This window comes from Aptenodytes patagonicus, chromosome Z (assembly GCF_965638725.1).
Source record: "Aptenodytes patagonicus chromosome Z, bAptPat1.pri.cur, whole genome shotgun sequence".
NCBI classification, from domain to species: domain Eukaryota; kingdom Metazoa; phylum Chordata; class Aves; order Sphenisciformes; family Spheniscidae; genus Aptenodytes; species Aptenodytes patagonicus.
Genome location: NC_134982.1, coordinates 82,183,645 through 82,200,668, shown reverse-complemented (window position 1 = coordinate 82,200,668; position 17,024 = coordinate 82,183,645). Strand labels below are relative to the sequence as shown.

At 41.7% G+C, this 17,024-nt stretch overlaps 1 protein-coding gene across 4 annotated transcripts; it reads right to left on the bottom strand.

The window, feature by feature from the left end:
• Window positions 1-5,358: 5,358 nt before the first annotated feature.
• On the bottom strand, window positions 5,359-16,546 carry LOC143172833 (uncharacterized). 4 transcript variants are annotated; one of them, XR_012997415.1, is made up of 6 exons: window positions 16,393-16,546; window positions 15,234-15,397; window positions 14,299-14,382; window positions 10,624-10,692; window positions 10,372-10,422; window positions 5,359-7,342 (listed from the first exon to the last, which is right to left on the bottom strand). XR_012997415.1 is itself a non-coding variant. In XM_076362654.1 (5 exons), the coding sequence occupies exons 1-4, from the start codon at window positions 16,524-16,526 to the stop codon at window positions 10,625-10,627; spliced, it is 450 nt and encodes a 149-aa protein (XP_076218769.1). In that variant the 5' UTR covers window positions 16,527-16,546; the 3' UTR covers window positions 5,359-7,342; window position 10,624. The 4 variants fall into 4 exon arrangements, 1 of the variants encoding a protein (XP_076218769.1); XR_012997416.1 differs by lacking the exon at window positions 16,393-16,546 and adding an exon at window positions 15,792-15,986; XM_076362654.1 differs by lacking the exon at window positions 10,372-10,422.
• Window positions 16,547-17,024: the final 478 nt, after the last annotated feature.

The following is a 17,024-nucleotide window of genomic DNA, read 5'->3' as shown; positions in this document are numbered from 1 at the left end:
AAAATATACATAAGTGTCACCTGCCACGACCGGAAAAAATCAGAAGCCATCCTGATAAAATGATAAGTGAGCAGTGAACAACTGACCATTCAACTGACGTTGAACTATTACTGAAAAGATTTTTCTTTGCACCACAGAAAAGACCTGCTGTTTAAAATGGACAGGTTAGCACGTGCTAAAATACCATCTCCACACCAGACTGCCCCAAATTCTCTGTTATCTAACGTAAGTTAATATATGACACTCATGCTTTTGTTTATCGTTATTTGGACAAGGCCAAAGGCTTTTTTTCATTCCCTTGAATTATTATACTCCAGAAATTTACCAAACCTTCAAAATTCAAATCAGCTGTTAAATTACTGAGATATTATCAAATCCAATTTGTAATATTTTTTTTCCCCAGAAAAACTGTACATTTATTCAGACAGAGTTTAACTTGCAGCACGGCTGCATAAAATCATTGCGTGTATCAAGTAAGATGATCCTTTGAACGGTGCTGGAATACTTTCCTGACCCGGAAACTGCTGATCATGGCCACCTAAGGAATGAGTGCAAAGAAAGGATTTCTAGGGGTCCAGTCCTCCAAACTGCTACTGGTAGAATTTCAAAATAAGTTATCTTGCAGTCTCAGTACTCTTTTTTCCCCCTAATACCTTGTAACTTCTTTACTTCTTGTCTACAATTCCCAAATGCACTGACCCAGTTGACCAAATTTACTCTGGCTTAAGAGGCTGTAACTCCGCTTCATCCAGTGAAGTTGTATTTACTCATAACACAGTAACACTGCGCTGGAATATTTCACGCAGGGAAGGTGCAGAGGTTATCCAAACCACTTCCAGTCCTGAGCTTCAGTCATTGTACTTCAGCCACAGGCAGCATTGTGGCTGGATCTGCACAGAGCTGACGTGGATTTATAGGGGGGCTTAGCTGATATATAGTTAAAATACAGCTTGTAAGCGTTTAGCTTACATATAGCTCTGTATCAAAATGGGCCACATCTGGCACATATTGTCCACAGATAATTGAGAGTTAACTGGATATGATTCTAGCTAAATCATGTTTAAGAGACAGACTTCTTTTCCTAGGAATTTTCATGAAAACAGCCAAATTCAAGAAGCAAAGCCAAAATAAGATGTAAATTTAAATTGTGGATCCCTAATGTACAAAGTATATGTATGGTACGTGATTTGTAATTTAGAGGCCAGAGAGGTAGTAATTTCGTATGCAACAATAGTGGAATGTACCCCCAAGCACCAATTCAAATCAGACCCACCCAGCAGAAGTGAACTGGAGTGCTGTGTTTTCCCAGCCCTGTTCCTTTTGTCTGCCATCCGGAAGGCTTAAACAAATCCAGGTCACTTTCTGTTTAATTCCCTTTATCCCAACACTGCGTAACTTCTCCTGTCCCCTCACCTGCTCACAGCCAAACAACACAGCTTTATGGGTGCAGGTATTTTGTTTATGTGAAAAACATTCTTGTGTATGTTTTCAGTAGCACTTAATGAAGGTTGTCTGTCTGGTAAATGCCTTCCTTTTAGGGAAATGTTCAGACACAGAAGCAGCTAAAAGCGGTGGTTAGCACCCTGGGAGATGACAGCTCTTTGTAGGTATCCAGAAGTTGAGAAAGAGCTGCTGTATCCTGCTTTATCAACTGGAAGATTACTGGGGGCTAGTGATGAGGGTGGTGTCATCCATTTTCAGCTCATGTCTGCTTCCATCTCTGCCACTACCTCCCTCTATTACCTTTGGCAGGTTACTTGCTTCTTGCTGTTATTTTCATCTAACTGCAGAATGAGGATGAGGTTGATAATGTAATAGGTGTTTTGAAGATTAACTCGATAGTACTTAGGGCCCTTTCAGACACTCAAGTGAAAACATGGGTGTACAGAAAATCAAAGTATAATTATTATGAAAATGTGCATTATTGTTTAGAGTAAAAGGGAGTCGAAGGCAGGATGATGAGATAATCAGGCCACTGGAACTGAAGGATTTTGAGACATGATATTAAGTAAGTAAAAAGCAGAACACTTAATTGAGCTTAGGGAGGGTTTTCCTAGCAAGCAATGTTCATTTCCTTCACGATTTTTTTTTTTTCATACTGGTATCTGAAACAAGATGTAAGATGTTGCAGTATGATTGGAAGTAGGAAGTTGTAAAGTAGTATTTTTAAGGGCCCAATCCTGTAACCATAGGGTATCTACAACTTGATCCAGAAAAGGCTAAAGGTTATAAAGCTCAGGTTGCCACAAATCAGATTTAACTATAACTGTACTGTGCATGATGTGAATTCAGACATAAATGAGATATAACACTAAGACAGTGGAAGTTGTATTACCCTACATTCCATTTATTGAACTTTCTTTAATTTATCTGCTTGTTTGGATTACACAGTATCATGAACGCTCCAGTGGCAGCCCTCTAGTTGGGATTTCTATTTATAGCATACTCTCTCTTCATTGGATGCCCACCACATTAGTTTCAATGAGGCAGTAATTAGGCCCTTAAAGCAGAATTAAGGTATCTTTAATAATTGAATTTAGATACAAAATTTACCCAGTATTCTTTCAAAAAACAAACAGTTTTTATAATTCTTTGGAACTGTGAAAGAGGATACATTGCTAAATGTTCCTGTTTTACATTTTCTCCTGGTTTTCTTTTAGATATTTTGGGGCTAAACAGCCACCATCTCCACAAATTTCAGATTTCACACGTGCACATATTTTAGCCATAAGGCAATTCTGAACTTTCAAAATTAAGCATACAGCTATTCCCTGTAGAATAAAAGATTTCTTATGCATTCTAAATAATTTCTATCTTGATAGCCAGGGGAACTACTTAGCTCTATGTGATGCTTAACTAGACTCAGACTTTGCCGCTAAATTGGAGAGAGATGGCTTTGAAGGATGGGCTGTTAGATGGATAAGGAACTGGCTGCATGGCTACAGTCAGTGGCTCAATGTCCAAGTGGAAACCAGTAACGAGTGGTGTCCTTCAAGGGTCCATACTGGGACCAATACTATTGAGTATCTTCATCAATGACATAGACAGTGGGGTCAAGTGCACCCTCAGCAAGTTTGCAGATGACACCAAGCTGAGTGGTGCAGTTGATTCACTTGAGGGACGGGATGCCATCCAGAGGGACCTGGACAAGCTGGAGGAGTGGGCCAGTGTGAACCTCATGCAGTTCTACAAGGCCAAGTGCAAGGTCCTGCACCTGGGTGGGGGCAATCCCCAGAATTGGGGGATGAAGGGATTGAGAGCAGCCCTGCCGAGAAGGACTTGGGGGTACTGGCGGATGAGAAGCTCAACATGAGCCAGCAATGTGCGCTCACAACCCAGAAAGCCAACCGTATCCTGGGCTGCATCCAAAGAAGCGTGGCCAGCAGGTCGAGGGAGGGGATTCTGCCCCTCTGCTCTGGTGAGACCCCACCTGGAGTACTGCATCCAGCTCTGGAGCCCTCAGCACAGGGAATATCTGGACCTGTTGGAGCAGGTCCAGAGGAGGGCCACAAAAACGTTCAGGGGGCTGGAACACCTCTCCTATGAGGAAAGGCTGAGAGAGTTGGGTCTTCTCAACCTAGAGAAGAGAAGGCTTTGGGGAGACCTTATTGCAGCCTATCAGTACTTAAAGGGGGCTTATAAAAAAGATGGCGGCAAACTTTTTAGTAGGGCCTGTTGCGATAGGACAAGAGGTAATGGTTTTAAACTGAAAGAGGGGAGATTTAGATTGGACATAAGGAAGAAATTTTTTACGCTGAGGGTGGTGAGACCCTGGCACAGGTTGCCCAGAGAGGTGGTGGATGCCCCATCCCTGGAAACATTCCAGGTCAGGTTGGACGGGGCTCTGAGCAACCTGATCTAGTTGAAGGTGTCCCTGCCCGCGGCAGGGGGGTTGGACTAGATGACCTTCAAAGGTCCCTTCCAACCCAAACCATTCTGTGAGTCTACAATTTTAAAGGAAAAAAACAAAAGCAACAAATATTCAACAGCCTTAATCCTGAGTACACTCGCTAGTGCAGCCCTTAGTGCAGCTCTCAGTATTGTAGCTGATGCTGTTAGAAGTATCAAACGTGTCATTACAGATAAGTATTTCTTCATCACCATCTCTTGTCTGACTTTAACTCAAACACCAGTTAAGAAAACTATGCACAGTAGTTTTCATTATGTAATGTATGCAATCTACACTAACTATGCTTATCATCAAAACCTAATTGTACATGCTGTGTTGTGCCTGCTCAAGGTAGGGGGGTTCAGTATGTCAGCTGCGGATGGTGGGGACGACATGGCGGAGGTTTAGAAAGGAAACCTGTGAGTGTGTAGGGGGTTGAATGACATAGCTGCATATTTCTTTCCTCCGACTGTTTGGGTTGTTTTTTCAGTGTGGAAACTTTACTCCAAAATTACCTTTTTAGTGTGTGGGAATCAGACAGATAGCAATTTTGAGAATGTCTTGAGGGAGCAAGGTGATTTGAGTGATGAGACTCATAAGCCTTGTAATTACAGTAATTATGAGACCATACCTCTACAGGTAAGAACTCATAAGTAAAAACATTAGCATGACCATTTAAGAAGCTCAATAATTCATTCCAGGGCATGTGGTTACAATGCAATGCTTAACATAAACTTCATGACTCTATTGGCACTTGGTCTTACCTCTGAAGCGTGTATCCATCTTGTAAGTATAGATCCCTTTGTGCTGTACTATTCATATGTAGTCTTTTTAAGACAAGTCTATAGCATCTATAGCAGCTGGTTATAGGTGGTCAAATCTTACTATGTGTTTTAGACAACATTTGCCCTGCAGCTTTATAAAGAAATAGCCTGAAACACTGGAATATTCTGACTCAGACAGATTTTACTCAGAGAAATGCATGTTGGAAAAAGCATATACTCCACATAGGGAGCTTTCTGTCCTACATGTCCTACGTGTGCTTTACTCTAGCCCTGACCTGCTGCCTAATGGGATGGATGAGTAAGGAAAGTTTGGTAGTATGAGGGAATGCCTCCTTCCTAGCCATTCTGTGCTCTTTTTTTGATTTATTTACTCAGCATTTCAGGGCCAGGTATGTCTTCTGTCACTGTGAATTAATAACGTCACAAACCCTTTGAATGGTACTAGGAGAAGCTTGTTAGAAAGAAGAAAGCTTCTCATGGAGTAGGCATGCCGAGACAGAGAATATAAAAAACACGGGGTCATTAGATGGGATATTGTTAATATTCTTCAAAGTTTGTACCCATGAGCCATAACACTAAATGCCAGTCATAAAACGATGGTATCACATGGAAACTGCAGACGATCCTTTTGATCGCAGCAGTATGTAATATTTCTTGAAGGTGTGTGCAGGACAAGTTTGTACAAATCTGAGCTTGTTCAGTTTTTTTATTTAGATTCATTTTGCTGAGTTTTACTCTCATTGGGGAATACCTGCATTGTTCATCATTTACATTTATGATGCTAACAAACATATATTTTATAGTCCAGTAATTTTTCTATTTCAGTGTTACAATTTTGTTTGGAATCTGGAGTGTTCTGATCATACAAAGTTACTACTCCATACTAAAATCATTTTTAATATCAGTCAGTTTCAGCTACAGATGAAATTTTATATTTATTTAAAATGTTATTAATGAGAAGTCAGATATAACATTTGCAATCCAATTAAAACATGCTTTTTAAAAATACAGTGGGCGTAGGCTGAAACAAGAGAAGTTCTGGCTTAGATACCAGGAAAAACTTTGCTCATGAGGACAGTCAAGGTTGTCAGGAGAGGTTTTCCAGTCTCTGGTCTCCAGCCTTGGAGGTTTTCAAGACCCAACTGAGAAAAGCCCTGAGCAACCTGGTCTGATCTCGTAACTCGCCCTGCTTTGGGCAGAAGGTAGGACTAGAGACCTCCTGAGGTCCCTTCCAGCATGAGTTATCCTACAAGCCTATGAGCTGTTTTGGTTACTGGAAATGGTAGTTGACAGTGTGTATGTCAGCACTCAGAGCAATGGGTACGCATTACACTCCTGAACAACTACCAGTATATTCGGACATCTTAAGACTTTTGTCACAGAGCTCAGTTTTACTGTACAGTTGTTTATTTACACAATTAAAACGTAATTCCTCGTAAAAGCTGCAGTTTTCAATCAAATACGAAATCACTGCATCTGTCTTTCCCAAACTGGCCACATGAAGCAAAACCAGCCTCATAACCTTTGCATTATCTCTATCTTCGTATTTGTGCTGATGTTGCATTAAAAGCTTGCAATAGCTACTTTCCAGATAAGGTAAGAATTTGCTTTTTGTTATAAACATGTTTTTAGGCATTTTCTCCCCTCAGGCCTTTTTAGCTTCTCCCCCACTAAAAAAAACCTCCCCCTAAAATTTTGCATCCTTTCTCACTTCCCAGATATGTTTTTAAAGGAGATTTTGGTAAAATACATAAAATAAGATCCTGAATTACACTGTTTTGAAAACAAGCTGAAAATTCTTTTTGGTTTTATTTTGGCTGAACTTTTCTCTGGAATCTTTGCTTTGATTTTGGTTGTGTTGGTCTCATTAAGGAGAAGTGCCCTTCAGTATTTTAGGAAGACTGCTGAGGGATTAAAATATATAAAATAGGCTTATTTCTTTGTGTGCTTTTATCTTTATTACTTCTTTGGTTTTATAAAAGGGGGATTTATCCAGGACTTTTAAGTGACCCTTCACTAGTAAAGTGGCCCTCTGAAGAGCAACATTTGTATTAGCAATACTATCAGCATTTATGCATATTGTACACAAAAGAATATGTTAAAAGAATATTATTATTTCCTTTGCAAAGTCAAGTACTCAAAAGGCATAAAATACAGAATTAAGCTTTAATTTGTCCGCCTTACACCTCAGCATTCCTGTATAGTAATTAGTGACTGAATTGTATAGTACTTGCCCACCTTTTCGGGGCACAGAATAGATGATGTTCTTCTAATGAGCAGCTATACATTTTTTATGCTTTCCCTCATTCTCTAATATGTTGTTGCAGGTCTTATTTACTGTACTGAACTTAAACCCTGTTTGGAAGACTGAATTACTAATTGCTTTTTGGGGCATCTCATAAAGAAAGCATTCCACTTCATTAGAGGAATCTTCACAGTTCCTGTGTGAGATGGGGCAGTACTCCCTATGACCGCACGCTGTTTTGTAGGAGAGAATGGCAGTGCACAGAAGAAAAGCAGAGACATCTGTTAATTTGGTATGCCTAGGACTTCATTTTTTTTTCCAGAGAACTTAACGTATGCCAAGGACAGTCCCCTCTGATTTTGTTTGCAACCGTGAGCACACATAACTTCCACAAATTAGGTCGCAGAGTCTCCAGTCAGGAACCTAGAAAAAGAGGAGGGCACAGACAATGACCACCTATGATAAATTTGGTTAAATGACTTGCTTCATGTCACATATGAATCCCATGACAGGGATAGAGTCCTGTCACAGGATTTACCAGAGTAGCATTCAACAGTTTTAATCATTAAAGCATCCTTTCTGTGTTAGCAATATCCTGACTCACCAACCAAATACCTTGTACCTTCCAGACCAAATGAGTTAGAGGTCCTGCAGAAAACATCCTCCCTTCTTACAATTCATGGCTTATCTACAAGCAGGTCTACCCTGGGCACTGACAAGGGGAGAGTGCCTATGAAAAACACTACACGATCACGTAACTCAAATACATAAGCATGTTTATGTGTCTAAGTTGGATGTGGGCAACTGGCCTAGAAAACTTCAGCCAGAAGACTGGTGAAGTTATTAGCAACTGAACACACTCGCGTCAGCAGGAAATGTGAATCGCAGTCACAGGAAGTTACTATCTATAGCATACCACTTACAATAAACTTTTAGTAACATAAATATTGGTGAAATAAGTGGTAATATTCAGGATTACCAGAACACATGAACTGAGTGTATTAGGCCTGGATTAGGGGGAAATACAGAAGTGACAGAATACGTCAGAACACAAAGCTTAGAGAGCAGAGGCTTGAAGAGATGTGTACAGGCAAAGACCAGGGATGGGAGACCAGGGGTACACAGAAGGCAGTTCTCAGATGAGGGGTTTTGTCGTCACAGGAAGGGGTTGGCTTGAAACCTTCTCCACAGAAACAAAGATGAAGATGTTGGGTAAATTAGAGAGAGAACCATCCTTTGACTGAATTGCAGCAGCTCCTTTGCAGTTCAAGCACCAGAGCTTTGCAACGAGGCCAGAAGAGTGGTGGTATGACCTGAGCCTGGTGGGTAACCTGAATGCCAGAGGTGGCAGGGGCAATCCTGTTGTCACTTTGGGAGCTGTTTTGTCATCCCTGACCTCTCTGAATTGCTGAGTATCTCCTCATGGCTTTCTGAGAAATATTCCTGTAACTCACAAACTCACAAAGACTTCAGCAGCAGTGTCTAAAATCAGGAACTGCTCTTTTGGTACTATCATCGCTCTTGCACAAACCCACAAGGTTTGCAGGTGGGCTAGTTGGGTGGGGGTGCTCCTGGGTTGCTCAGGAATCCCTCTCTTACTGCTGTCCTCCTCCATGTGCAAGAAAAAACCTCCTAACATATCAACAGGACTTTCCCTTCTAGGAAAAGGAGCAGAAGTTCTAATTATTCCCTTTTCAAAAAATCTTAAAGGAACCGATTTGCTCTTTTTTTTCTCCTCTCTTTCTTAAGGAAAAAAAAAAGTTGCACAAACACTCTCTTTCTCCAAATTCCTCACACACCCTGATTTAAAAACCAGCAGCACTAGCTCTGCTTTGGTTTCACTTCTTCCTCAACTCCCAGAAACGAGTCTGTGATTATTGCACCCTGCTCAGCTAATTTTTTCAGAGGGAATACAGCTTACCCTGTACAAGTGAGTAATCTGCTTCTTTAACACTGGCTACAGTCTTCCACGCTCATATTATTCCCTCCCAGTTTACAACATGTACATTTTTAGAATACTTGCATAGATCTATGCAAGTCTGATGATGTTACAGCCATTTATTCTCCCCAGCCAAAAATACTAGTATCTAGACTTAACAGTGTAACACTAACAGTAACCATTTCCCCCCCCAAAAGAGAAAACATGAAGAACACACAGAACAGTCCACACAAATTATAGTGGTAACATAGAACAGTTAAAAATACAAGCATGCTAGTCTGCAATAGCTACATAATCATATAATCAACACATTTCCTAGTACCAAGCAGATCAATCAGTTTAATTCTGTTCACAAAAACATTCCTTTACTACACTAGCTAATCTCAGCAGGAGTGCACCTACAAACGAAGCTGATATGCGTTAATATACTTGGGGGAGGAACTTCTTTTTACATCATTGCTACGTCTGACTACTGGTATACAAAACAAACAGGATATATCTTTTTAGGACCACAGAACAGTAAATTAAAGTTAAGGTTGAGCAGGGTGGCAGCCAATGATGAATGCTTGCAAGGCTATGGGGAACAGATTAGCTCTCATGGGACTTTTGTAAACAGTATCTGGACATTGTGAACTGTTGGCACATTTTTGTAACAAAAACATAGTATTAAATTTGCTTGTTAGCTGAGCTAATACAATATCCTTGTATTATCAAACTCAGCTCTTAGATGACAGATTTAATCTTTGTCATCATCAGTCAAAATGCTTTTAATTTTGGGACACATTTAATGCACAATCTGAGAGCATCACAGCACTCCTTCAAAAAATGTACAGGCAAAAAATTGAGAGTGCTTTTCAAGTGGCATGCCATTTATCCCTCGTGTATTACAGTGTAACTCCGGCTGAAGTTTGTGGGAGCTGCATTAGCGTGCACAGGTATATGAAAACAGTTGACTGTTTTGCACTACTCTAAAATAACCTTTTCCAGACTGCTCTGGGACAGAGCCACGTTCACTCTTCCTTAACTGAAGAATGGCTCCTACTATGCTACCTTGCTGTCGATTAGCATGGGCTGGTACTACCACAGGAGACTCATGCTCTTGGCAATACAGTCCTTGTTCATATTGCGTCACGCCGATCCCTTCCTCCTGCAAAGGGCAGTTCTGCACCCCCTGAAGTCACCACAGAGGTCATCCACATCAGACCTCCGACTAACATGTTCTCCTCCTGATCAGCTATGTGTAGACTGTGACCCTTTATTTCAGCAGGGAAGAAACTCTCTCAAGGTCAATCTGACAGTTCTCAGTCATACCATATATCCGAGCAACAGAGGTGCACGCCGCCTCTGAAATTGCTCAACACTTGGATCAAGATTTGGCCCCTAATGACTGATCAGAGAAACCAAATAGTCCCAAAGCGTTACCCTAACTCACCAGTAGTCAAGCCAGCATTCAGAATAGAATTTTCTGACATATATTACATCTTGAAATGTTTTAAATAGTCAGAAAACTTACTTGACAGGAGCTGCATCCTGACAGTTCCAGCATTTACCTCCTCTCTGTCTTCTGTTAGATTTATTGTAAAGAAAAATTAAGATTAATACAACTGTTAACTTGTGGACCTAAAAGAAATGCAAGCAGATAAAGTGCATGAAGAAAGAACAGGACAAGCTGGATGTTTGTTAGTTTTATGCATCATCATGGATATAGTAGTAAGCGTCTGCCCAGACAATAATAATTAATGAGGTAGTGAGCAAAAAGGTTTACCTTATGTGCGGACTTTCAGATACAGGATTGTGCAGTCACTATTGGCATCCTTTACTCTGTAGTTCAGACCTGTATCATTAGTGGGATATAAATACAGATTTCAGTTTTCTACTAAGTTCATGTGCTGACTGTATTCACATTTTAGAGAGCCACTGAAATGTTAAATCCACACTTCAGGTGTTTATGTTTTCTTATTGTATGTATTAACGAATCAAGCCACATGCTAAATGGGCATTTTGTGCATTATTTAAGTGATTTCCTAACACACAGTAAGCAAAAACATCTTGTAAGTTCTGCCATAAGAAGGAAAGATTCAGGATTTTGTCCACAGGGGTAACTTAAATACTCTGCCATGACTCATGACTAGAAGATTGGTAGCCACTGTACCAATAAATAAACTGCTGCCCAAATCTAAAGTAATTCAAGAGATAATAACTGTAAGTTATCAAATTATTTTTTTCAGTATTTGTTCATTCTAGGCTAAGAAATTTCTCTAACAGTTTTTTTTTCTAAGTCTCTAAGAAATTTCTCTAACACAATGCAATTTTTTTCAGGAAAAAAGTATACATTGAGTAGTTACTATAATTTAATCCATTAGCAAGTGTTCATCCAGACCTCATTAAACTAGTTTTTACCACCTTCATTTTCAAACCTAAGCATTACACATGTTTTAGCTAAACATAAAATTAGCACACCCTCTACGTATCATACTTTCATTAGCACTGCTGCTAAACATGTAAAAACATGACAGACATTATAAAACAGCTGCAGATTCCAACTTCAGGCAAGGTATTCTCGGGTTAAAACTGGCATCAACACCAACATAAAATTACTCTTGCACAAAACATCATAGAGATGGTTATCAACTGCAGTGAAGAACAAAAAGTTAGCATGAAAAATTTAGAAAAGCATTAATTTCATCTCCATGGGCCATGGAACAGTTTGTTTTTCCAATTGTTTACTCTTCTTTCCTTTTATTATTAATATTTCTGTTTATTTGTATTACCATAATATTTTTAGAAAACTGATCCTGTACCCATGAGATCTCTGGGAGTTTTGTCACCAACTTCTGTGGAAGCAGCTGTAGGGTGCTGCAAAGATGCCTTATGTTTATGGACTTTGATTATTACTATTCTGCCCAGATATCATGCTACCCTCTTCAATAATGGTAAATATTGCATTTGGATTAAAAATATGCACAAGATGCACTTACAGTTACATGGCAGTTAAAATAAAAGTAATTTTTGTGTAAAATATGGAACAGATTATAGCTCAGATTAGATTAGAAAAACCCTTCAGCTAATTTCAGAAGTTTTGGACACTACCTAGTTACCACCAGGTAACATGCAAGGAAAATAAGTTGTATCTACTATTTTGAGGACTCTTGTACAACATTAGACGATTATTTACAATGCAGTCAATTCTGATGTTTTTCCTCAGCTGCAATTGAGTTAGGATTTTAGGGTTTAGCCTTCATTGAATATACAGCAGTTGCACTCTAAAGAGATTAAACCATTTTCTTCCAGTTACTTTCATTTAATCTGTGTATTAAATATTATACCAGCTAACCGTGGACTGTGAGTGTAGTGCACAAACTCTGTTTATCTTTGCTGTATCTACTGTCCCACCGTATTTCTTTTGTGCAGAACAAGGCTGCACCAGATTTATCTTTACTCTCACGCAACACATTCTCTACATCTGCCTTATTATTAAATATGCATAAAACAAACCTGCAGGACATGGTAATATATATATAACTGGGTGTTTCTTGTAAGAAGAGTTAAAAAGTTACTGCATGAGAATACTAAACACTCAATTGAATATCAAAATATTCCAATAATTCCAGAGATTATTTCAACACTTAAACAGTGTTTTTAACGGAAATACTAAATAAATGAAAAATGACAAGGTGCGCACTTAAATGCTAACTATTGACAAGAACAAGAAAATCATGATTACTATGTTCTGGTCAACCTTGTGTGAATTCGCTCTCAACTGGAGCTGATGACCAGCTTCTGTTAACACTGCTATAAACAGAAATATTTTATAAACACAGTTTGTTAGAGTGACTTTAGGCTGCAACTGGCATATACAAGCTGAGAGTACAGAAGACAAACTATCGCACTGAGGTTACCTTTTATTCCCCACACTTTTATTTTTCCTGTTTACCTCAAGTTGCACTAAATTTACCAAAATTTGTCATGGGACCTGTGTGACTAATGACAAGAAAATTTGAATGCTTGCTAGTTCAGTGTCCTCTGTGCTGGCACAAGTTATGCCGCCTTGTGTGTATGAAGAGCAAATTTTGCTCTCCTATTTATGTGCCCTGCAAACAAAATAGTGGTGAGTGGGTGGAGTTAAGAGTACGGGCATTCATTTGCCATTTTCAGAGAAATTTGCGTAGGCAGCCTCTAATATGCCTCAGCAAATTTAGACGAATGAATGGGTCATCTTAGCAATCGCTGACATTATATACTATATAAGCATGCATGAAACCACAAAATTGTTTAGTCATTCATCTTCAGTTACAAAAATGCTTCTATAGGTACAGATTGGAGAAGGAACCCCTTAAAAGTCTCAGAAGGAAATTTCTCACAATGACGAATGTGTGCCTTGAGACCTCGTGCAGAAAGAGCTTTGATAAACAGCTTGATCGAGTAATTTGTGCCTCTCCAAGAAGATTTAAAAAGACAAACACACAAAAGTCACTATTTATCTGCAATGCTAAAGCATGGTATTATCCACAGATTTCTTAATGCCAGACCTACTGCAGTCAACTGAGGCAACAGACTTAGGAGAGCCCAGGGCCCAATCCATCAAGGTGCCAACCACCTTGTGCACAAAGAGCACCACTGCTTCCAGCAGCAGTCAGAAAGGACTGAGAATACCAGCTTTCCCAGAGGCCTGAACAGCTCACAGGGTTAGGTATTTAAATAGCCATTACAGTAACGTAAAATCAAATACATCTGAAGGATCATACGGAACGATCCCTTAGCTGCGGTTCATGTGGTTCACGTAGTTCCAATGGGAAGGTATATATTAAGATCCCAAAGCCAAATGAATTCCTTATGAGTTCTGTGAGCCAAGGGTTGTATCCACATGATGTTATTTTAAAATAGGCTTTAAAATAAAACTTCTTTGAAATAAAACTTTTGGAATAAAAATAATATCATTACAACCTGTAATTAACATGTGACTTTAAAATGTGATAGAAAGTTCCAAGAAAATACTCAATTAACAACACATCTTTAACATCCCCACATACCTTCTGTACTTGGATGTCCTACTCTGGCCCTACACTGACTAAGGCATCTGATACCAACATTTGCGAATTAATTTCACTTACAAGTAATTGAATCCAAGTGAGTACAGTGCTCAGAGTTTTCACATAGGCTAGTACCTTTCACTTAAAGACTGGGCAATCAATGTTGGAGAAAAATGCAATTAACAACGTAAAAGTTATCACAAAAATATGAAACTGCATATTTCCAATTTGTACAGCCATACGCTCATTCATTATTTTCCAGAGTCAGTCAGCAATTTTTGAAGCTTTTAAAAACTAGGAACAGTTTTCATTGCTGGTATAGTTTATTATGGTTAGAAATAAGGACTGGTGAAAATGACTTGGCTGTGTATCTGGAAAGTCGTCCCAAAACACTGTTGCTTATGTCTCACCTGCGTCCCACTGCTGGCAGTCAGAAGCATATGCTGGGCAAATTATTATAGGAACTCCTTTTCCCCAGAAAACAACTGTACCAACTAGAAAGACACCCCCCCAAAAAAAAACAGGTCAGCATGATCTTTTTAGGCACTAACACAGTATTTTCCAGAAACTTCATAAGAGGTTGTGACAGGATCTTAAAGAGCAGTGACAGCATCTCTGCTTTTTGTTCAGGCAGCTCCAGACGTTCCAAAATACATCAGCAATCTTTCATTTGTATAATCATAATTTTTGCTAAAAAAACCCCAAACACAGCTATTCACCAGTTGTAATCCAATTAAGTTTAGAGGAACTTAAAATGTATCTCTTTGATCACCCCAAAATAAAAAGGCTTTGTATAGATCTGAGGAGTCAGAGGCAAGTATTCCCTCTCTACCGAATGGGAAAAATATTCTTTGCTAGTTTAAGATAAATATTCCTCCACCAATCCATAACGTATGTGTTCAAGATTTTTTAACGGTTAGTGTAGAATATATAAGCACTATTTCATTCAAAAAGTTGATCAGGATGAATCGCCTGTTGTCTATAGCACACCATGTAAAGCTGATCATCTTGCTCGGACCCTCATGAATTGGTTGCCCTCAGCCAGCCCTCACAATACTCCTCCTCACACCTTCTTCCCTGACGCACAAACACCCACAGGCATGTTCCTTTCAATATTCATCTTCTCCTCCTAGTTCCTTTTCCCATATTAGGGATGATGGGGAGGACTGAACCACTGTTGCATCCTTTATTAGATACCACAAGATCACTGTGGACAGATGCTCAGTTTAGGCTGAAAATATGCAGCATGTTTGGGGCACTGTGAGCACCAGGGTTACTACACAGAGAGTACTGCGATTCTTCCCTTTCAGGACCACATCCTTCCAAAGCAAGGGGGACTGCTCACTTGGTGAAAGGTAAACGTGTCCTTTGAGCACTTCCTTAGCACGAGCCACACCGATGGTCAGCACTTTGCAGGCCAAAGCTTTCCAGCTTTTAGGCTTTCTCAATACAGATGAGGGCACTGGTGCAGGTATGCTTGCATGCTTTCTGCTGACCAATGATCCAATGCTGTAAAACATAAAGTGAATGAGAGGGGGAAAAAAAGAGCCATCGCCAGTAGTTTGAAGTGTTACTGCTTTGTCTGCTCTTCTTCCTCTCTTTAGTCGTGACCCTTAGGTATGTCAGGTTACAGCTTCACTAAAGAGGCCCGTTATTTTTAAGGTCAGCACTGCCAAGGGCTGTGTGTGTGGAATGCGCATTTTGAGCCCTACAAAGAGTTAATCCTCCTTTCATGAAGCCTTCAGAGGACTCAGAGGGCACCAAGCCAAAAGAAAACCACCCCCCAGAAACCTCCAAACCCTTAAGATTATGTAGAAACAACGTGAAGCAACCGTGGTCCAACGTGAGCGGAAGGCATCAACTGAAGTCTTCGGCCTGCCTGACAATAAAGGTGTGGGCATACCTGCTCGTACACGTGTGCATGTGTGTGTTCATGCATTCAGCATTCCTCAGTTCTGCTCAGTTTCGAGAGGCAAGGACGGACATTTGCGGCACCTCTCTTTGTTCGAAGGACGGCCACCACAGGAGCAGATGCCTCCATGTGAACCCCACCCCTGACTTTGCCGGGCTGCCTTCTCCAAGTCACACAGCAGGAAGCCCAGGGAGCTCTGTCACTTCCCCCCCCCCCCCCCCCCCAATATTAAAAAAGCATTAAGCTAAAACCCAAAAAAACCCAACTAATGGGCAAAACGGCCCGCCTCCCCCCTCCCCACCGTCACCACCCGGTCGCTGTCCTCCCGCCAGGCACACGCCTGGCCTCAGAGGACACCGCGCCCCACCCCACCACCACAACACCCCACAGCCCACCCCGCCCCACAGAACACCCCACAGAACAGCCCCCCCCCCCCCCACGCTGCCGAGGGGGGCACCGCCTCGCTGAGGGGCGTCGCGTCGCGTCGTGTGTCGTCGTCGTCGTCGTCCCCCCCCCCCGGCCCCCGCGAGATGGCGGTCGCCCCGTTCCCGCCGGCGGGAGGAGCGCGCGGGGCGCGCGGCTGTTGACAAACTTGGTGCGGCAGCCAGCCTGTGTCAGCACAACTTCCAGGAGGAGGAGAGGCAGCGCCGCGCGGGGCCGGCGGGAGGCGGCCGCGGGGACGGAACAGCAAATGCTATTCAGCCCGAGCAGTTTCAAGCCGCCCATGCTGGGGAATTACTGTAGTCTAGCTACGGCTCTTAGCGCTGCCTCTGTGTGTGTGTGTGCGTGTGTGTGTGTGCGAGTGTGTGTGCGCGCGCGCGCGCGCCTGTGCGCGCGTGTGTATGTGTGTGCGTGCATGTGGGTGAGTGTGTGCGTCCGCGTGTGCCCGCGCGCGCAAGGCGGGCGGGGGACCCGGGCGGCAGCTCGGGAGTCACCGCGCCGCCGAGCCCGCCTGAGGAGAAGGGCGGCGGGAAGCGGGGGGGGGGGGGCACCCAACTTTCCCCCGAAAGCTCCCTCCCCGTCCCCCCGGTAGGACTCTCCGAATTTAAAATAATTAAAAAAAAAAAAACCCAAACGAGTTCTCGGGCAGACTGACAGCCGGGGTCAAGAAACAGCTGCTGGAGTTAATGTTTCTTCCTCCCACTCCGTCTGATGGCGGTGCCCTGCCAAGACGAAGTGGGAGCGGGAGCGCGGCTCCTGCCTGCCCGGGCTTGGGGGGCGGGC